This window comes from Dromaius novaehollandiae, chromosome 17, assembly GCF_036370855.1.
Source record: "Dromaius novaehollandiae isolate bDroNov1 chromosome 17, bDroNov1.hap1, whole genome shotgun sequence".
Taxonomy (NCBI): Eukaryota; Metazoa; Chordata; class Aves; order Casuariiformes; family Dromaiidae; genus Dromaius; species Dromaius novaehollandiae.
Window position 1 is genome coordinate 17,732,778 of NC_088114.1, and position 20,920 is coordinate 17,753,697.

At 62.5% G+C, this 20,920-nt stretch overlaps 2 protein-coding genes across 4 annotated transcripts; one reads left to right on the forward strand and one right to left on the reverse strand.

Moving 5' to 3' along the window:
- The first annotated feature begins 4,410 nt into the window (after positions 1–4,410).
- RNF215 (ring finger protein 215) lies at positions 4,411–10,759 on the forward strand. The gene is made up of 10 exons (XM_064522390.1): positions 4,411–4,666; positions 5,812–5,940; positions 6,447–6,518; positions 6,619–6,704; positions 7,779–7,833; positions 8,375–8,479; positions 8,737–8,853; positions 8,929–9,066; positions 9,386–9,488; positions 9,837–10,759. Exons 1-10 carry the CDS (start codon positions 4,451–4,453, stop codon positions 9,857–9,859), a joined length of 1,044 nt encoding a protein of 347 aa, XP_064378460.1. The 5' UTR covers positions 4,411–4,450; the 3' UTR covers positions 9,860–10,759.
- Positions 10,760–10,830: 71 nt separating this feature from the next.
- Positions 10,831–20,856, reverse strand: CCDC157 (coiled-coil domain containing 157). 3 transcript variants are annotated; one of them, XM_064522388.1, is made up of 11 exons: positions 20,791–20,856; positions 19,585–19,995; positions 18,483–18,654; positions 17,023–17,731; positions 16,284–16,361; positions 15,348–15,538; positions 14,656–14,832; positions 13,900–14,068; positions 12,968–13,107; positions 11,846–11,934; positions 10,831–11,762 (listed from the first exon to the last, which is right to left on the reverse strand). In XM_064522388.1, exons 1-11 carry the CDS (start codon positions 20,841–20,843, stop codon positions 11,513–11,515), a joined length of 2,439 nt encoding a protein of 812 aa, XP_064378458.1. In that variant the 5' UTR covers positions 20,844–20,856; the 3' UTR covers positions 10,831–11,512. The 3 variants fall into 3 exon arrangements, with proteins under 3 accessions (XP_064378458.1, XP_064378457.1, XP_064378459.1); XM_064522387.1 differs by having other exon boundaries at positions 18,483–18,657; XM_064522389.1 differs by having other exon boundaries at positions 18,483–18,657; positions 19,585–19,976; positions 20,791–20,846.
- Positions 20,857–20,920: the final 64 nt, after the last annotated feature.

Sequence of the window (20,920 nt, forward strand, 5' to 3'; positions counted from 1 at the left end):
GCCATTGGCCCCCTGTGCCAGAGCGGGCAGAGGGTTGGGGCCTCCTTGCCTCTGCCTACGGCTGTGGAGCGGGGCCGGGCATCCTCCTGTCATGGCCAAGCTGCCCCAGATGTCCTACCCCTGCGCCGTGCGGGGTCACACACTGCCACCCTCCTCCTCACCTGCTGGGGTGTGCTGGGCCTCCGGCGACAGGTGCCATCCACACTGCCGGGGCCGCCTGGGCCAGTGGGTCCAGCCCCGTTGGGCTCCTGGGCCACAGCTTTGCCACATGTGTCCCATGGAGCTGTACATGTCCCATGGAGCCATGTGTCCCATGGAGCCACGCGTGTCCCATGGAGCTGTGTGTCTCTCATGGAGCCATACATGTCTTGTGGAGCCATACATGTCTTGTGGAGCCATCTGTGTCCTATGGAGCTGCACATGTCCTATGGAACCACATGCGTCCAGTGGAGCCATGTGTGTCCCATGGAGCCGTGAATGTCCCGTGAACCGTATGTGTCCTGTGGAACTGTATGTGTCCCATGGAGCCATGTGTGTCCTGTGGAGCCGTGCATGTCCCATGAAGCCATGCATGTCCCATGGAGCTATGCATGTCCCAGTGGAACTGTACATGTCCCATAGAGCCATATGTGTCCTATGGAGCCATGCATGTCCCGTGGAGCCATGCATGTCTTGTGGAGTCATACATGTTCTGTGGAGCTGTACATGTCCCATGCAGCCATGTGTGTCGCATGGAGCCATGCGTATCCTGTGGAGCCGTATGTGTCCTGTGGAGCTGCACATGTCCTGTGGAACCGTGCATATCCAGTGGAGCCATGTGCGTCCCATGGAGCTGTACATTTCCCATGAAGCCATGCATGTCCCATGGAACTATGCATGTCCCAGTGGAACCGTACGTGTCCCATGGAGCCATGTGTGTCCCATGGAGCTGTGCATGTCCTGTGGAGCCATGTCTGTCCCATGGAGCCATGTGTGTCCTGTGTAGCTGTGTCCACAGTGCAGCTCCGCCCCACCGTGGGCAGGAGCTGCTCCAAGCAGGAGCCACACTTGCACAAACAGGGTCTTGCACCTGCAGCGTGCACCTCCAGGACCCTGTGCCCCCGCCGTGGGGCAGTGCTCGAGGCAATGGCCGCAGTGCTCCCGTTTTGGGTTATTTCACCAAAACCCAGGCAAACACAAGAATCCATTTTTGGCTAGCCCAAATGGAAATATTTTTCCACATGTTTCAGCCCGCTCCTGGGCTAGAATATCCCCTTTTTTGGTACCCATGTTCAAAATACTCCTAGTGACAAGAAACAGCCATGTATCAGGCCTCAGCTCACCAGCTTTGCCGCGTGGGCCACGAGCTGTGTTTTCACTGCATTTCAGGTGCTGGTGGAGGATGCGGCACTTGAAACAGAGCCGGCTGGTATTTATTATGTATTTATGTCCAGAGAGCGACACCCCCATCTCAGAGACGCGCCATGGGGTCTATTCCCGCTGTGGATTCCATCTCATCTCTACGGCCTGACCTCAAGTGAAATGGGGGCTGCTAATGGCTTTCATGTACAGTTTTGCCCCAAACTCCGCTTTTCAACCATATTTTACTCCTGCTGAGTTCCCTGCATGGCTCGTGGCAGACACGGCCTCAGGTCTTGATGCTGCGACAGAGCCCTCTGCTCCGGGAGACAGATCCCTGGGGTGAGACAGGCCTGTCCCACGGCAGCCACGAAGGGACGAGGCCAGAAGCGCTGGCTCTGGGCCACGTTTAACCCGTGTCCTCTGAAAGCCCTCCGGACAGGGCAGGCGGTCAGCCGAGGACGCCACCCTGGAGAAACATGTCGGCTTCGGCCGCGGCGGGAACTTTCCGTGCCGCTTTCCTGCGCCCGGCACGCGGAGGTGGCAGCAGGCGCCCGCCCGCCCGGCTTGTAAAACTGGAGTCCGGCTCCAGGGGCGACCTGACCTCTCCGTGCTGCACCGGCAGGCGATACCCGCTCCTCGGGGGCTTTTTCGGCCAGCTCGGATGGGACAGGGCTGGCAGGGGAGAGCCGAAAGCTCGGGGAGTCCTAGCTGCAAGGAGCAGCCCGTGCTTTGCCGGGGAGGGCGGCCGGGCGAGGGAAGCTCTGGCAAACTTGGTGGCCTCAGTCTCCACCGTGACCAAAAACGCTCTCCAGAGGTTTTTTTTCCCCTGGTTAACATGGGTGAAAGCATGTCCTTTCTATGCTCAACATTTTCCACAGAGGAGGCAGCTCAGATCTGTGGCCCAAAGGAGCGCGAGAGGGAAGAAAACGCCGTCGTGTAAACGGGAGCCGCTGCCGTGCGGCGCTCCGCCGGTCCGCAGCCCCAGCAGCAGCGGGGTTCAGCGCCGGCAGCCCAGAGGCAACCAGGTTTTCGATGCCAAATCACAAAATGGCGAGGGTGGGGAGCGGGCACTGGGCTGCCTGGCCGGCGGGTTTCGCAGGCGTGCGGAGGTGTGCGGGGCTCGGCAAGAGCCGGCTGGCGTCGGCGCTCGCGGGGCGCCTGCAACCCTGGCTGCGCGCGTACGTGCCTGAGAGCATCGCGCCGAGCCCGGCTCGAGCCAGCCGCTCGCTACCAGCATTCGGCCACCACCGCGGCCAGGGCACTCGAGGTGGCTCCGGCACCTCTCAGGCTGGGGATGAGCCTCGGTGGGTGGCTGCACCCCGGACCCATCTCGATTGCTCCCATTGCAGCTCCTAAACAAGCTGCTGGTGCCCAGCATCCAGTAGCACCCAGTAGCACCCATCCCTGGGCGTTTCGCCCCCACCGTGGCGTCGCCTCCGGCTGCGGAGGATGGTCAGGGCTGGTCCCTCGCACGTGGGACGCCCACCGCACTGGCTCGCCGCCGGTCCCAGGGGCTGGGGTGCTGTGCGACACCCCGGGTTTTGGGGATCCCGCGGGCAGCAGGGTGCCGGGACCCGGGCAGGGCGAGAGCTGGGCCGCCTCCGCTCTGATAACCGGGCTGTGCCGAAAGGGCTGCCGCAACCCCACCGGGGCGGCTCCGGCCCTGACGTCGGCGGATTTACGGTAATCTCCCCCTAATCCGCCCAGGTATGTGCCGCTGCCGCTCCTGCCTCCGCCCGGCCCCACGGCTCCCGGAGCCGCCAGTTTTGTCCCCCAGCTCGTCCCCAAAGGAGCCCCCACGGGGCGCCGGGCTAAGGCTGGCCGCGAAGGCCCCGGCGCAGGCAACGGGAGGCTGCACCGCGTCCGTGTGTGCACACGCGTGTCCGTGCACGCGCCTACGTGCGTCTGGGTGTGCACGCCGCGCACGTCCTGGGTGTGCGCGGTCCGTGGGTGCACATGGGTGTAGCGCCTGGGTGTGCACACTAGTCCATGGTCCGCCTATGTGCACACCCGTGGCCGTGCAGGTGTGCGCATGCTGCTGTCCCCAGGCCCCCGCACTGTCCCCGGGCCCCACCGCTGTCCCCGTTCTCCCATGCTGTGCCTGTGCCCCAGTGCTCTCCGTGCCCCCATGCTGTCCCCATGCCCCTCACCAATGTCTCTGTGCCTGACCACTGTCCCCATGCCCCAGCGCTCCCCATGCCCCACCGCTGTCCCCGGGCCCCCACACTGTCCCTGGGCCCCGCTGATGTCCCCATGCCCCACCACTGTCCCCATGCCCCACTGCTGTCCCTGTGCCCCACTGCTGTCTCCAGGCCCCACCGCTGTCCCGGTGTCCCCACACTGTCCCTGTGCCCCACTGCTCTCCCTGTGCCCTGTGCTGTCCCCAGGCCCCACTGCTCTCCCCGGGCCCCACCGCTGTCCCCAGGCCCCACCACCATCCCCATGCCCCAGCGCTCCCCATGCCCCACAACTGTCCCCAAGCCCCCTGCTGTCCCCTGCCCCCTCATTGTCCCCCTGTCCCCCCGCTCTCCCCATGCCCCCCACTGTCCCCTGCCCCCTCGCTGTCCCCGTGCCCCCCCACTGTCCCCATGCCCCCCCGCTGTCCCCGTGTCCCCCCGCTCTCCCCTGCCCCCTCGCTGTCCCCTGCCCACCCCCGCTGTCCCCGTGCCCCCTCGCTGTCCCCTGCCCCCCTCCGCTCTCCCCATGCCCTCCCGCTGTCCCCTGCCCCCTCGCTGTCCCCGTGCCCCCCCGCTGTCCCCATGCCCCCCCGCTGTCCCCTGCCCCTTCGCTGTCCCCTGCCCCCCTCCGCTCTCCCCATGCCCTCCCGCTGTCCCCTGCCCCCTCGCTGTCCCCGTGCCCCCCCGCTGTCCCCATGCCCCCCCGCTGTCCCCTGCCCCTTCGCTGTCCCCGTGTCCCCCCGCTCTCCCCTGCCCCCTCGCTGTCCCCTGCCCCCCTCCGCTCTCCCCATGCCCTCCCGCTGTCCCCCGCCCCCCGCTGACCCCGTGCCCCCCCCGTTGTGCCCGGGCCGGCGGCGCGGCTCCCCCTGGCGGCGGCGGCGGCGGCGGGTCCTCCGCGGCGGCAGGGGGCGGCGCGGGCGGGCGGCGCGGCCATGGCGGCGGTGCGGGCGGCGCTGCTGGCGCCGCTGCTGGCGCTGTGCCGGGGGGTGCCGGGGCCGCCGCCCGCCGCCCGCGTGGACGTGGCCGTGGCCGGGGCCGGGGGGCGGCGCGGCGGCTCGTACACGCTGCGCGGCGCCGTGCTGGGAGGCCGGGCCGGGCCGGGCCGCGGGGCCCCGCGCGAGGAGGGCATCCGGGGCAGCCTGGTGCTGGTGAGCCGCCGGGGCCGGGGCTGGGGCCGGGGGGCACTGGGGGGGCAGTGGGCACTGGAGGGTCTATGGGCACTTGGGGGGGCAGTGGACACGGGGGGTCTATAGGCACTTGGGTCTGTGGGTACTGGGGGGGGTCTATGGGCACTTGGGGGGGCAGTGGACACTGGGGGATCTATGGGCACTTGGGTCTGTGGGTACTGGGGGGGGGTCTATGGGCACTTGGGGGGGGCAGTGGGCACTGGGGGGTCAATGGGCACTTGGGGGGGCAGTGGACACGGGGGGTCTATAGGCACTTGGGTCTGTGGGTACTGGGGGGGGTCTATGGGCACTTGGGGGGGGCAGTGGGCACTGGTGGGGTCTATGGGCACTGGTGGGGCAGTGGACACTGGGGGGTCTATGGGCACTTGGGTCTATGGGTACTGGGGGAGTCTATGGGCACTTGGGGGGGCAGTGGGCACTGGGGGGTCTATGGGCACTTGGGGGGGCAGTGGACACTGGGGGGTGTATGGGCACTGGGGGGGCAGTGGACACTGGGGGGGTCTATGGGCACTTGGGGGGGCAGTGGACACTGGGGGGTCTATGGGCACTGGTGGGGCAGTGGACATTGGGGGGTCTATGGGCACTGGGGGACAGTGTGCGCTGGGGCAGTGGGCACTGGGGGGGCAGTGGGCACTGGGGGGGGCAGGGGGCATGGTGTGATAATGGGCACTAGGGGGGTCTACGGGCACTGGGGGGACAGTGGGCACTGGTGGGTGTATGGGCAGGGGAGGGTCTATGGGCACGGGGGGGCAGTAGGCACTGGGGGGTGTCTATGGGCAATGGAGGGTCAGTGGGCACTGGGGGGGCAGCGGGCATGGTGTGATAATAGGCACTGGTGGGGCAGTGGGCACTGGTGGGTCCGTGGGCACAGGGTCAGTGGGCACAGGGGGGCGACAGGCGGCAGGGCAGGCAGCGGGGCGCCGCTGGGCAGAGGTGCTGGGGTCCCGTGGGTGGAGGAGAGGCGTGGGCAGGGCTGTGAAGGGCCGTGGGGACCCGGCCCCTCGCCCCTCGGTGGGCTGCCCCCGCGCAGCCCCAGCTGGCGCCCTGCCCGGGGGCACCCGAGCGCTTTCGGAGAAGCCTCAGCCTCTCCGCTGCCGGGCCCTCAGGTGGGCGATGGGACGCCCGAGCTGGGCGAGGAGGCCAGCTGGATCGGCGTGGTGCCTGTGGGCGAGGAGCAGGCCGAGGCACCGCAGGGCGCCGGGGAGGAGTCCTTCACCGCCGCCGTGGTCAGCAAGGTGACTTGCCGCCCGGCCCGCATCCTCTGGCCTTGCCCTTGCCTGGGCCGCAGCAGCCTTTGCTGGGCATGGGGCACCTCCTGGGGCCTTTCCTCAGCGGGTGCTGGGTGCTCCCGGCCCATACCCGGGTGCCCAACGCCGCTTATTTCCCATGGGAAGCTGGTGGGGGGGGAGAGTCCCCTAAGAGGGCTCCCAGGGGCTCCGGCAGTGCCAGCCCCTCTTTGCCCTACACTCTGAGACCCTGGGTCCCCAGAGGCCTGTTGGGGCACCACGTTGGCCTGGGGCTCCCTGCAACACTTCAGCTAGGAAAAGAGGGTGCTGGGTCACTGCTGTCACCAAGCAGCTGCCTGCACCTCTGGCCATTGGGACCAAAATGGGGCCCCCTTAAACCACCCCTGCGCTGGCCGCCTGCTGCCGATGGGGAGAGGAATGTCGCCCGGCAGCCCGTGCTGCCGCCTGTCCCGCTCTCCGAGTCCCCACGAGCTCTGTGGCCCCTCTCTCCCCAGATGAAGCGAGCCCTGGTGCTGGGGGCATCAGCACTGCTCATCCTGGCACTGAACCAGAACGCGATCCGAGAGGTAGGAGAGCGCAGGCGGCTCGGCCAGCCCCGCTGCGGGCTGCCCCGGCTGGCAGCTCCTTGTGCCCTGCTCATGGCTGTCACTTTCCTGCCCGCTGCAGCTGGACGTGTCGCAGCTCCTCGCCAAGCCCGTGATCGTGATCCAGTCCTCGGACAACGTCACCAAGCTGCTGGGAGCGCTGCTGCAGTAAGGGGCCGGGTGGCAGGAGGCAGCCGTAGCTCCAGGTGTTGTCCCTCGCCCTGCAAGGGCCTGCGCGAGGGTGGGCAGGCTGCTCTGGAGGCCTCTGCCACCACACGCCACATTTGCTGGGCCAGTGCCCGGCTCACACTGCGCAGACACCATGCAGGGCCCTTTCCCTGCGGGCCGCCTCGTTGCAAACTCGTGCTTGCGCGACAGCTGCTGAAGGGGAAGCGCAGCGCAGCCGGCACTCGTCTGGAGGGACGAGGCGGGAGAGGGGACTCAGCACGAGCATCCGACGGGCTCCCCGTCGCTGCTCGGCATGGTGGAGGAGCTGGGCCTGAGACACGTGTTTCCAGAGAGGGTTTGAGTTGAATCTGCTGCTTCCTCAGGACCATCCATGGGTTCCCACAGGGCTTTAGGGGCTGGCAGCCGCTCGGCCAAGTCTTTCAGGACTCGTAGTCCTCATCGCTTATCCTCATCCCCACCAGCATCCTCACCACCTGCAGCATTAGCACCGGGGAGGGCGCTGTCGTCTGCGTCCCCAAAGAGGGAAAGAGGGAGAGTGCCATCGTGGACCTCGTGTGATACAGAGCGGAGACCCGAAGGGCCCACGTTGGAGCTGAGCCAGCGCAGCAGAGGGGCAGATGGCTCTTTTGCCATTTCTCCCCAGCCCCTTCTCTGACCAGTGCCGGGACTGTGTGGGGCAGCCGTGGGGATGAGGCCATCGCTGCCCTCTCCAGACCCTCATGGACCCCCTCAGCCCTCCTCTCGTGTGCTAAATCAGTGTTGCTGCGCTGGTTTTGCGAATGGGGAAACAGGCGTGGTGCTGGGAAATGCCATCTGTGTGGTCGCTCAGAGCTGGGCACGCCTGGGAAGCAGGAGCCTCTCGCTGCCACCCGCCCCATGTGTCGGTCCCTCCGCACGGGCATGGCTTGGGGGTGACCTCCCTCCCTCCCTCGTGGCTCAGCGCGGCCTGCCGTGTGGCCGGTGGGAAGGGGTGCTCCCTGGACGCTGGGACTGCTGAGTGTCAGCTCCCCCTGCACCTGCAGGACTGATGTTCTTCACACCTTTTATTAACAGGGGGCTCCGGGCTACAGCAAAGATCACGTACCAGGCCGTGCTGCTGGAGAACCTGGTACGTAGCGAGGGTGGGGGCACGGCCATGCCCAGCCGAGCTGTTGCACAGTCACTAGCTGACAGTTGTGCTGATGTTGGAGGGAGCAGGAGCCAGAGCTGCAAAGGCTGTTGAAGCTGTGCCTCGGTTTCCCCATTGACTTTCTGCAAGTCCTACAAGCAGCTGGAGCCAGGCACCCGCCAGCCCAGTGCTGTGCCGCCTGCAGTTCTTCCTCTTCATTTATAATTCATCTCCTTGTTTCCCTCCCACCCCTGTGCTTTCCACCAAGCTGCAGCCTTGGCAGCAAGCTGAGCTCCTGCTGCCCTTCATCATTAGATCTGAGGGCCCTAATGCTCTCTCGCTTTCACTTCTCTGCTCTAGGCTCCTTTCCCCTTGCCCACATCTCCTTGGCCAACAGTGCCCGCAGGCTGCCCAGGCTTGCTGGTGCTCTGGAGAGGCCTTGTGGGCTCTGGCTTGGGCACCTGCGGCCCGGGATTGCAGGACCTGCACTGTGCTGTGATCTGGCCTGGGCTCCCAGGCAATGTTGTGTCCTGCCTTGCAGGGAGTGACTCTCACCCTGTGGTCAACCTGTGGTCTCTCCCGAGGGGGCCTCTACGGAGAGTGGCAGGGAGTCATCTGCACGGGAGAGAACAGCTCCCAGGTCCAGGTATGTGAGCGGCTCCCGCGAGGGCTCCCCGTGTAGCCGGGGGTGTTCGTATTGCGCGAGCTCAACACATGGCTCCTGGTGACCGGCACAGAGCCAGCAAGGGAAGGACGAGTGTGCCCGGCATCACTATAGCAGTCGGAGGAGGGTGGAGGTTCTCGGGGCAGGGACATGCTGTGCAATGATGGGGCTGGAGGTGGATGGGGGGGTCTCCCGTTGAGCCCCGTGTCCCTGACTGCCTCGCCGTGCTGTTCCTGCAGAAGTACCTCCAGCAGCTCTGGAACACCATCCTGCTCATCGCCCTGCTCCTCTGCACGGGGGTGATCGTGCAGGCCCAGCGGCAGTCTCGGCAAGGCCTGTTGGAGCAGGATACTGAGGTGGGACATCCTCTGCTCTTCTCCTCGTGCTGGAGAGATGCAGCCAGGGCCTGACCCTCCGCTCTGCCTTCACAGCTGGACCTGAAGCAGCACATTCTGCGGCGGCTCTCGGCCCTGAAAACCCGGCGGTACCATCCCGGCAAGCCACTCCAGAACCAGGCCTGCGAGATGGATAGCTGTGCCGTGTGCTTGGACCAGTTCCACAAGAGCCAGGTAGTGCTGCCAGTCCTGATCCCTCCGTGATTTGGGGCTGACCAGCATGCTCCAGCTAATGGGATCGCTTTGCTCAGTTCCAGCCTGGTTCCTCTTCCCTAGAGCTGCCTGACCTCTGCCTGTGGGGCTGAGCCTCCTCTCATCTCAGCTTGCAGGGGCTGAGGTGTCCCCAGGAGGGAGATGCAAGGCAGAGGATTATCCCTTTGTCCTGGGCACTTGGCTGGTCTGTGTGACAGGGGCAGAATCGTGGCCCAGCTGACCTAGCCGCTGCGCCCTGCCCAGCTCCGCTCACATCTCCTGTTTGCTTCGCTCTCCGCAGTGGCTGCGGGTGCTGCCGTGTTCCCACGAGTTTCACCGGGACTGTGTGGACCCCTGGCTTCTCCTGCAGCAGACCTGCCCTCTCTGCAAGCACAACATCCTGGGTAAGAGCAGCACCTGGGCTGGAGACCCTGTCTCCCTGGGCAGCATCCCCAGCCGTGCCCCGGGTATCCTGCTCCGGGGCATGTTCCCAGTGTGGTCCTGGTCAGAGGAGGCTTGCCACCAACCTCTGGGGACAGGCAAAGAGGGGCAAACACAGCAAACGACCTCTCTGCTGGGCTCTGGGGCCCTCAGGGCCTCCTAACTCATCTCGGAGGCCTGGCAGTCCCACTGTGGTGACCAGGGAGCACGTTTGTGCCAGGGCGAGGGCCGGGGAGGAGCCGTTGCCAGCCAGGGGTGTTGTCTGCTGCCAGCATCCCTGAGTGACAGCCCTCCCTCATTCTCCCTTCCAGGGAACTGCTGCAGAGAGAGCTAGCCGGCCTGATGGATGCGCTCCAGGGACGGATCCACCGCCGCTCCAGGGACGGATCCACCACCGCTCTGGGAAGAGCCAGGGAGAGGGAGGAGGGGCAGGGACAGGCATGTGCTCAGTGCTGGAGCAGGGCCGGCACAGTGAGCTGAGCTGGGGCTGGGGAGGTGGGGGAGACCCTGCCCTTAGGCTCAGCTTAGCATGGGCTGGCCATTAGGAGAGTGAAGGATCCCGGAGCTCTCCCCACTTGGGATGAGTAGAGTGGGTGGGGGGATGCGTTTGGGCAGCCTGAACGCCTGGTGCTGGGGGTTAGGGGCAATGGGTGTGGGGAAATGAAGCTGCGGGGGCACCTAGTGGGTGTAGGGGGCCAGGGATGCTGGGGCTGTAGGCAGGGTCTGAAGGCCCTAAATGGGAGAGCCCTGGCCTGGCTGCTCCCTCTCCCCACTTGCAGTAATCTTTCTCCTTTTCTAAGTCTTTTTTGTATTAGCCCAGGGCTGCAGCGAGGGGGTGCTGGCAGCTAGCCGTTCCCTGGCAGTCAGGGCCGTCCCGGGGCTGTGCTGCGCCCGAGCTCAGCAGGGCGCCCGCTCTGCGCCCAAGGAACGTTGGGTGGCAGGTCTGTCAGAGCCAAGGTGGGGGGGGACAGAGCTGGCAGGGCTGCTGGGCGCCCCGCTGCTCATGGTGGGAGGGCAGGGGGGGTCAAACACTTCCTTTATTTATCCTAACTTATTAGAGAGGACAGCACGAATTAGTGCAGAGAACGCAGAGCCACGGGGGTGCTGCCATGTCCAGGAACTCACCGCGAGCCCTGGATGGCTCCTGGTTCCCGGTGGCAGCCAGAGGCTGCTGGACTGAGGCATCGTATGTGTCCAAAGCCACCCGTTGCTATTAAATTCAGAGTAAGGAGCAGCCTGCTGTGTCCTGTGTCACCCTTTGCACGTACGGATCAGGTTGGTGCTGCCCCCACCACCCTTGGGCTTGGGGTGCTCACCACCCATCGTGCAGTGCTGCTCACGTACCAGCCCAGCGCCCAGGCGGGCAGATGGCCCTCGGGGCCACGCGCAGGAAGCGCTGAGGCCTGCAAGCCCCCCGGGGTGCTCAGCGCCAGCCTGCTCTGGAGGCTCGGGGGTCCCTGACCACTGTGACCACTTACCGCTGCTGTGTGGTACAGAGAGAGCAGCTTTCCTAGACTGAGTCTGTGCTGGTGAGTTAAACACAGCTCAGGCTCCTCATCCTGAAGCCAGCTGGCATGGGGTGGTGTGAACACTGCTATAAGTTCTCTTCCCCTTCAAAGCAGGGTGGCCGCATCCCAGTTGCCTCTTGGGAATGGTTCCTGGCCTGAGCTGCCTCTTGAGCTGTGCCCAGGCATTGTCTGGGTGACTGTGAGGTAGCCGGGATTGAAGCTGTGCCTGCGATTACACTGGCAGCTCAGCCAGGGGTGACCGAGCGCCAGTGCCCAGCAATGTCCCTGGCACCAAGCATCCCTTCCCCTGCTCGCTCCTCCCGAGCCCGGCCGGGAGCAGGGGAAGGGAAGACAGGCCCAGATTGCCCATGGGAACATACCTTCGTGCTTGCACAAACATAACAAGGTCCCGAGGGGAACAGTAGGCAGCTCTGTGCTGCTCAGTGAAAGCTTTGTTTCTGTGTCAGTCTCTTGAGCTTCTATTTCCGGTGGCTCCTGGTGCTGCGAGAGGAGAGGCTGTATGCTCTGGCGGCGCTGCCTCTCCCTCTTGGCTCGCTGTGGGTGCCAAGCACCAGGCCCTCAGCTGGGAGCAAGAGGCAGGGACCAGCCTTACGCGTGGGGTCTGCAGAGGGTGGCTTTGTTGGCTGGCTGCTGGGAGGTCTCGGGTGGGTCTTGCCTGCGGATCTGTGGGCCCCTGCACCATCCCTGCTGCCTTGGCTGCTCGGGGGCCTGCAGGGGGAAGGTGCGTAAGAGGGTGCAGGGGAGGAAGAAGAGAGAAGCTCCCCAGCTGCTTTCTTTGGGTTCTTACTCACCCCGATGCCGGCCCATGGAGCTGCTGTGTGCCGGCCTCCCAGCTGTGCTGGCTGCTGAGCTGAGTCCACAGCTGGGTCTGTGGGATGAGCTGGGAAAGAGAAAAGGGGGTGAAAACCTCCCGGCGCCCAGCTCCACTGCCGCGGGTCTCAGCTTCTGCTCTGAAATACTGCCAGGGACTGCTCGCCCCCCCGACGCCAGTGTGCGTCCTGCGCCTCATGCAGACACCTTCCCCTCTGCTTTCCTCTTGCCGGAGCAGGCAGCGCTCATCAGCCTGGGGTACGGCTGTGGACCTGCTTCCGCACCGCCCTTCCGGGGAGGGTCTCTGTGGGGGCATCTGGGCTCTGCCCCCATCCCTGCCTGGCCCAGTGGTACTGCTGTGGGTCGGCAGCACTAGCACTGGCAGGGAGTTCCCAGCCCCAGGAGATGACAGCCTCTCTCCAGCAAGCAGCTGGAGGTTGGGCTGAGGCCAATCCCCTGGACTCCCCCCTCCCCAAAACACAGCACCAATGAGCCAGCCCGAACCCAGTGAATCCAAGCGAGAAGGGCTGAGCCAGGGCAATGGCATTGCAGCATATTGCACCAGGCCCTGTTCCCAGCTGGAGCGAGACGTGCTCCAACAGCAGCCTGCTCTGGGAAGGAAAGGCTGCTCCAGCTGCAGCTCACACGCTGTTGGCACAAGCTCCCGCGCTGCCCGGCTCCATACCATTTCCTCCTAGCAAGTGAATGACCCTGTTGCCACTGCCCAGGGTTGCAGGGAGAGCAGGTATTGCATGTGCTGTGCAGTGTCACCCTAGCCGACCCGGCTTGGAAAGTGTCAGACGGGAGCACCAGGTTCAGCTAGCTTGGGCTCAGACGGGTTCCCAAAGGCAGGATCAGTGGGCCAGATGTCTGTTTCCTCCTCAGTGAGCACAGGACTCAAGGACTGCTCTGGACAGGTGTTGCTACTGCTGGTGTGATGGCAGCTGGGATGAGCCCCAGCCCTGCTGCCTGTAGGGGGGTGGTCTCCAGTCCCTCTGCGTGGCCTGGAATGGTCCTGGGATACGTAGTACCTCAGTGGTGCATGTATCCCCTCTCTCCCGATGAGACCTCTCAGGAGGCCCCTGGGTTGGGTGCAGTCTCACCTTCAATGCTCCCTGCTGAGCTGCCACCTTCACCTTGGCTAGTGCAGCCCTGAGCCGCCTGTTCTCCTGCTCCAGGATGCTGAGCCTGATGTTGTTGGCCTGCAGCTGCTTCTCCATGTCCTCAGTGATATTCCCGGTGCCTGCAAACCAAACACAGTCCCTTGTGACAGGAGCCCAAGCTCAGCCTCTGCCTGCTCGTTCATGGTGTTGATGGCACATGGAGCAGAGAGGGGCAGCTCTTCCTCCAGAAGGGCTCTGGCCCCAACTCCCAGATTCCTTGCTGAGCTGCAGGTAAGGCTCACTGCTTGCACCACCTCCCCAGGGATGCGTACCTTTGCTGGTGACATTAGGGAAGTGCTTTCTCCATGCCTGCTGTGCTCCTGGGAGCAGACACCCTGTACCAGAGGCTCCATCTATACTGCCCAGGACCACTCGCTCAGCCCTCCTTCCTCCCGAGCAGGGTGGCTCCAGGCACGCTGCCCACGGGAAACAGGCCTTTCCGGACCGAGGAGCACAGGCACTGTCCAGGAGGTGGCAGCTGAGACCCAAAACTGTGCCAGGGAGCATGCCAGCAAGGAAACAGCGAGGAAAAACCCAGCCACCCCCAAGCCTGTGCCCTGGCTGTGCTTTATTTACTGGCCCAGATGCAGTCAGAGAGGTCCTGACTTTTGTAGGCAGGGAAGGCTCAGGAGCAGGAGTATGAAGAATAGTAACCACGTTGGTACTGGCTTAGCATAGCCCAGGGACTGGACCCTTCCCAGCTGCAACAGGCTCATATTAGTGGGACAGCTTGAGCTATTCAAATAATTTAGACAAGTCTGAGGCTAACATGATCTCCAGCGAGCCCCAGGGAAGGAGGTAGTGGGCAAGGAGGCTGTGGGAGCTCCCCTTCCACTGCTGCCTGCTGCCTTCTACCCCTTCCTCTCCCTTACTCTCAAACTGTGTCTCAACGGGGACGTGGAGCTCCGGGAAGAACACCAGCAGCCTTTCCCGCTCCTTCAGCTCCCGGACCAGCTCCTCCAGGCCAGAAATGTTTGTGTGTAGCTCAGAGATGGACTGCTCCAGGCCCAGCTTCTCCTGCTGCAGGGTGTCCAGCAGCTTCTGTGGTGCACAGCAGAAAGACAGTGAGGTTTGCAGAGCGCCCTCCCAAAGCCCAATACAGTGCAATGCAGGGGTGGCGCACGGATGCAGCTCTATACAGCTGCCTGGGAAACCTCCCTTTCCTTGTGGGATAAAGATGTCCCACGGAAGTGTGATGAGCTGCAGGGTCTCAGCTATAATGGTCCCTGTGTGAGTTTGAAACAAAAGTCCAACCACAAAATACCGTGCGTGTCCAGGAACACGCACTCTGGAGACATGGGGAAGCCGTCTGAGGAGTCAGTTCCTGCTGCTCCCCTCTGCCTAGCCTCCTGGGGAAAATCAGCAGATTTGTCTGCACAAGGACTTAGGAAGAGGGGTCTTGCCAAGGTGGTTGTCAGGTGGAGATGGCCACCTGGCTGGAGCCAGGGCAATGTCACATGTGGTCCCAGAGGAACCCTGCTGGGAAGCCCCTAACAATGGGTGAGGGGCAGGATGGTGGGTGGCTCTTGACACCCCCTTGGCACAGCTGTGTCCTGCTCTGGCCCAAGAAGGGGTGCCCACTGCTCAGCAGGGTGCCCTGCTCCTGGAGGCTGGGTGCCAGTGCTGACCTGTTGTGCCTCTAGCTGGCACCCGCTCTGCTCCCACTTGTCCTGGCTCTCCTTCAGCTGCTCTGCCAGCCTGGCCTTGTCCTCCTCAGCTTCTCCCAGACTGGCTCGCAGCTCCTCACACTCCTGGTCCAGGCTGTCCAGCTGCTGCAGCAGAGTTCTCTGCTTGGCCTGGAGGGACTGCACGGAAGAGGCAAGCATGTAAGGCAGTGCTGCTCCAGGTCTCTGCTGCCTCCAAGACGGGACAGGCATTTCAACCCTGGGGCCCCAAGGAAGCAGTGACCCAAGAAGACAATGGCTTGTGGCAGCAGCTAAGCAGGCAGCGAAGAGGCACAGGGGAAGGTAAGTCGTAACCCAGGGCAGCACTGCGTAAGGAGGGCTCAGCCAAAGCCCAGCACTGCTAGGGCACAAAAAGCTGTGCAGAGCCCCCTCACTAGTGCTGCCTGAGGGTGGGCACATCAGGGCACACCACGGTCCAGGACCATGAGTGGGATCTCTTTACCTTCCCCACTTACACCCTGGTTTAAGGCCAGGGTGAGAAGAAGACGGCCCACGGTCAGCCTGTTCCCAGGCAGTGTGGGTGCGTGGGGTAGGATGAGGGCCAGGACGGTGGGCGGGAGAGAGCAGGCGAGTGGTTGGTGCCACAGAGCATCTCTGGAGTGGGGGAGAGCTGGCAGCAGCAGGCCTGATCATACCTCCTCGTGCCTCAGCATACTCTCTACTTTGGCCTTCTCTTTCTCTAGCTGGGTGGTGATGGCGCTCAGCTCCTGGCCCATGCCTTCCTGCTGGCCAGTGAGCAGCTGCACCTTCTCCTCCAGCTCCAGCACCTGGCTCTTGGCCACCATCTTGGTTCTCATGTCCTCCAGCAGGGTCTTTTTGGTCACCTCTGTGGGGAGACAGAGCACCTTCAGCCCAGGCTGGGCAGGAGGGGGAGAAGCTCCCAGAGACAAGGTGCCTTTATGGGGCCCTCCACCCTCAACAGGCCCTGGCGAGGGGATGAGGCAGGTCTGCCAGGAGGGCTCTGCTCTCTTGGTGTCCAGCAGGCAGCCTCTGAATCCAGCCAGCACCAGCACAGCCCAACAAACACAACCTGGCAGACAAACTGCATGGTTAGAGCATGTTTAGCTGTGAAGGATGCGTGGTAAAGACCTAGAGTCCTCACTCCTCTTCCTGCAGACACAGGTCCCCTCACTACAGCTGCCTGGACGGGGATCTGGGTGGGTGGCAGAGCTCCTGCTCTTGAGCATGCTGAGTGTGCAGTGGCAGGACTTGGGATGAGCCAGCATGGATCCCACTGTCACACAGCTTCTTTCCAGCCCCACAAGGCACAAGGCTTTCCCTGCCCAGGACTTCACATTCTCTGGTGATCGCTGTGGGTCTGAGGAGCTGGAGACCTTCTTCCTGTCCCTGGCTGTCCCAGGGGGTCCACTCTCGCACTAGATGATGTTGAGCCAATATAATGATGGAGGCCATCTACACACTCCGCTCTGGTTCTCCTCTCATTCCCACCAGCACTAAGCATGAGTGATTCCAGGAGATCCAGGAGTTACATGTGTGTAAAACAAGTGTGAGATCAGAGCAAGATCTCTGGATGACACCTGCCAGCTGGATGAAGCCTCAAGTATCCTTACCCTGCTCCTGCAGAGTAGCTTGTTTAGCAGCCAGCTCTTCCTTTAAGGTAGAGATTCGCTCTTCCAGCAGAGTAGCTCCTAAATCAATGAGAAAACAGCTAAACCTTTCACAGCTCCTCAATAAAACTAAAATAAGGAGGCAGCAAATAACTATGCCAAAGCATTCCTCAACCATTAACAGTATCATGCTGTGCTTCAGCAGAGAGAAGTCAGTGAAAGGACACAGACAACCAGCTTCCACTGTCTGGGGTCAGAGTCTCACAGCAGGGACCAGGCATGAGATGCTGTGTAGCCACAGGGCATGGAGAGCCCTGTGAAGTTTGCAGAGAGGTGGAAATGAGACAGTGAGGAGTGGGGATGGAGGGGTGCAGCAAAGGAAGCATCAGGAAAAGCAGTGGTGCCAGTGCACCAACCCTCATCTGCTCCGGGGGGGGAGGGGGGGGGGAGCTGCTAAGAGTTGCTGTCAAGGGATGGATGAAGGGGGACACTTCCACGATAAAGGAAAGTCCACAGCAAGGCTTCTCTCTGGGTCTCTCAGCCACAGGACTATGGAGAAAACACCTGAAAGCTGAGGAGTGACTCTAAATGGAACAGGCATCTGCTGACAACATTTGGGCCTATCAAAATCCATGGCAAAAGCCCTGCTCATTGCAGTGGGACCAAGACTTTATCATGGGCTCTGTGGATCTCCTGCAAATACCCACCATCCCAGGAGGGGATGCTGGGAACTACACTGTACCTCTCCGTAGGTCCTCCTTGTCCCGCTCCAGTTTGGCTACAGTCTCCAAATATTCTTTCTTCTTTGCTTCCAGGGTCTGCTCAGCCTCCTCCTTCTGCTGTTCTTGGGTTTTCTTCTCCTCCTGAAGCAACTTGGCAAATTCCTCAGCCTGCTTCCGCAGCTCATCCTTCTGTTTCTCTGCTTCTTCCAACTTCAGCTTCAAAGGGTTTATCAGCTCCAGCAGCATGTGGAGATGTTTGCTGATCCGGGAGAGGTCCTTGCTTTGTTCTGAGGCCCAGTAACTCATGTCCATCGCAGAGAGGGTCCTTCTACCCATGGTCTCCTCCAACGTCTCATGGAATCTGCTCAGAGCCGAGGGGATGTTCTGACTCTGGCAGATGCTGGTGATGGCTTTGCTGACCTCCCGGAGGCTGGCTTGTGCACCAGCGCACGAGTCACAGGGTACCAGAGATGACTCAGTTGTCTGCGTGGGGATGTTGCGGCTGCTCTCCGTGATGCTACACACAGACCTGGGCAGTGAGCTGCCAGAGATGTCGCAGTCTGGCACGCTGACACTCTGCAACAGGCACGAAGAGGTTGGCTGGGCAACATCTATTGATGAGGTTAACTCCGAAACTGTCGGTGAACAGCTCTTCAAACACTCCTTCTCAGTTTTCACACCCTCAGGGGTAGATTTCAGTGTGGGGATGTCCTTTCTGCAAGTCTTCTTCTGGTGGAGAGAGCACAATAGAGAAACAATGGGCCCAGATTGAACAGTGCAACCAAGTCAGCAGCAAATGATCCATATCAACCTGAATGCAAAAACGTCAAATGTGGGGATGGGACATCAGTGAGAGTGCAGCCAAGTGGCTACAAGGGCAGTGAGGCCTCTTGGAAGGAGAGAAGTTCCAGGAGCTTGGGGGAGGAACAGTGTTACCAAGCAGTTGGGGTTTCCTATGTATTGTGCTCTACATCTTACATATCTTACACATCTATATCTTACAACCAAGACAAACAGCTAATAAACAAAAGATCAATTTGTTCATGCAGACCATGGGTACTCCCTGATGGAAGATGCTAGGGAACCGAATTTTAAAAGCTGCCAGGTAGCTTTTCAGCCACCAATACCTTAGCCAGGTGGAGGCTGTGGTTTCACAGTGGAAGGCCTCTGCCATGAAATTTGCTCCTCAGCTCCCGTTCTTGCTACTGTCCCTTCCTTCATGCCTCCATGCACTGTCTCACGGGTAAGCTAGAAGAACTGTTATGTGACCATGCGACCTGCCAGGGCAGGGCTCCCTCCTGCTCTGCCACCTCTATACTGCCACACATATCACGTGGCATCCCAGAGAAGGACTGTGATCTCAGCACCATGCCATGTGCAGGCCTGAGGCAGCTTCTGAATTGTGGAGGGTTGAGGCAAGGGTCATTTCTGTGAGCCTTGCCCTTGGCTCGTGGCGCTTCAGGGCCCCCGTATGTCCCACCTCGGTCAAGAGCTGCTGGTAGAGGGCTCCCAGTTTCAGCATGCTGTTCCAGTACTTGCGCACCGTCAGCCCTGCCGACATGCAGGGTCCGACCGGCCGTGCTGGGGGGATGGCTTTCTCGCTGAGCAGGTTTTCTGTGTAGCCTGTGAAGCTCTGAAGCAGCAGGAGCAGCCTTCTTCGACCGAAACAAAACACAGCTTAGAGCAACAGAGTATTTGTAACAGAGAAAGAGCCTTTGGTGTTAAACAGTGCAGGCAAAGAGGTTCTCCTCCCTCCCCATTCCCTGGACAATTTGAGTTTGGCCAAGGAGGCTGGATATCAGCACTTGTGCAACTCCCCTCCTCAGTCCTGAATCAATGGAGTGACATTTGGTGGGATTAAAACCCTCTCGCAGCTGCAAAGATGCAGACCATGCGCTCTGCTTGCAGGGGGTTAATGGAGGGGGATGTACTCTTGGCACAGTCAGCCCGTTCCAGGAGATTTGGGGCACTAAGGCTGCCGATACCAAGGCCAAAATGTTAGGGCCAACCATCCAGAAGCAGCTCTGCCTGAACGACTTGTCTTTAAAATTGAGGAGTATTTTCCTTAACCCAGATTGCAAAGGGCCCTTTGGCCTCCCAGGCTCTCCAGGTGTAGCTGTGATGAGGTCTGAGTGTTCCCAGGATTTTGGGGGGCTATTTAATGAGAGGGGCACCACACCAGGGACCACACAACGACCGCTGTTTAATGACTTGCAAAAAAGAGGAGACACACTTAAAGGCCCTTTGAGAGTCCCAACCGATCCATAGACCCCGGTGTAGATTATAATGACGGTGTCAGGGCCCGGAGCATGTTCCCGGTAGCTCTGATCCCACTTGTGCAAGGGAAAGGACTTGGGTTTTAATGTTCAGCAGAGGTGGGCTGGGCTCTGGAGCACAGATCCCACACATCTAACTGCAGACACGCCAGCACATTTCTCCAAGCAGAAATGCAGCTACATGGACACGTTTGACAGGCTGGACATGGAAATGTCGCCTTCATTCCGAAGGGAGGGAGCCGCTGGGCCAGCCGGCCGCCTTTTGAAAGGAGCAGGGGATGGTTTGGGCTCATTTTCCCTTCTCACCTGTCAATCACCAGCTCCAGCAGCACCACGTGGGAATGCTGGGTGAACTCGAGGTCGTTCTCCACGTAGTCGTAGCGCTCCAGCAGCTCCACCAGGTCCAACTCGCAGGACACTTTATCGGGGAACTTCCAGGAAGGGTAACGAACAGCCCCAGCCCGGGATGAGACGTCGGCGATGGCTCCTTGCAGGTCTGTGATGTCAGCCCTCAGGCTGTCCATGCAGGCGGGGCTGCCCAGGAGGTGCGCCATGCCGGGGCGGCTGGATGAGGCCCCGCGGCTCCAGCCCAGCTCGGCCCGTGGGCCGCACCAATGCTGCGCTGTGTCCGACAAGCTCCTGGTCCACCGGGGAAAGGCTGCGGAGGCCGGCCAGCCGCCGTGCTGCACCCGGGAGCTCTGCGGGACCAAGGCTGAGCTGAGGCCAGCACAGAGTGGGGACACACAGGTGGCACCGGGTCAGATCCTGCGCACCGGGTCAGACCCTACGTACCAGGACAGACTCTGCATGCCAGGACAGACCTACGTGTCGGGACGGCATCTGCGTGCCAGGATGGACCCTATGTGCTGGGACAGACCTGGTGTGCCAGGATGGACCCTACGTGCTGGGATGGACCCTATGTGCTGGGATCAGCCTGATGCACCATGATGGACCCTATGTGCCAGGATGGACCCTACATGCCAGGAAAGACCTGATGCGTTGGGATGCACCCTACACGCTGGGACGGACCCTACGTGCTGGGATGGACCTGATGCCTCAGGATGGACCCTATGTGCCAAGACGGACCCTATGCACCAGGACAGACCTGACGCGTCAGGATGGACCCTACGTGCCGGGACAGACCCTGCACACCGGGATGGACCCTGCGCCCGTGGCTGCACGAGGCCGGGCTGTGGGGCCTGTGCCAGCAGGGCCGCGCTGTCAGGCCCCCGCAAGGCACCCGGCGTGTCCGGGCCGTGCTGCGGGGACTGGGGGGAACACGGGGGGTGGAGGGGGCAGGAAGGGGGCCCCGGGGGGGTCTGGCGGGGCGTCCCGCGGGGTGGGACGAGGAGGAACCAGCGGCAGGTCGCGGGGGGCGGGAGCGGGCTGGCAGGGGACGTGCGGGGGGCCCTGGGGAGGCGGAGGGGACAGGGGCGGAGGGGCGGCGATCCCCGGGGCTATGGGGCGAGGCGGCGCGGAGGTGCCGTGCGGGGCGCGGGGACACGGACCCACCTGCCCCGGCGGCGCCGCTCCTCCCCGCCCGGCCCCGGCCCGGCCGCTGCCATGGCAACCGCGCCAGGCCACGCCCCCGAGACGCTGCCGCTGCCATGGCAACCGCGCCAGGCCACGCCCCCGCGCGCGG

Coding starts and splice junctions, on each gene's coding strand:
- RNF215 (XM_064522390.1), top strand. CDS start 4,451: ATGGCGGCGGTGCGGGCGGCGCTGCTGGCGCCGCTGCTGGCGCTGTGC. Junction 5,941..6,446: donor CCGCCGCCGTGGTCAGCAAG/GTGACTTGCCGC, acceptor CTCTCTCCCCAG/ATGAAGCGAGCCCTGGTGCT. Junction 9,067..9,385: donor ACCAGTTCCACAAGAGCCAG/GTAGTGCTGCCA, acceptor CGCTCTCCGCAG/TGGCTGCGGGTGCTGCCGTG.
- CCDC157 (XM_064522387.1), bottom strand. CDS start 20,843: ATGGCAGCGGCCGGGCCGGGGCCGGGCGGGGAGGAGCGGCGCCGCCGG. Junction 19,996..20,790: donor GAGCGGCGCCGCCGGGGCAG/GTGGGTCCGTGT, acceptor TGCTGGCCTCAG/CTCAGCCTTGGTCCCGCAGA. Junction 16,362..17,022: donor CAAGGAGGACCTACGGAGAG/GTACAGTGTAGT, acceptor TCATTGATTTAG/GAGCTACTCTGCTGGAAGAG.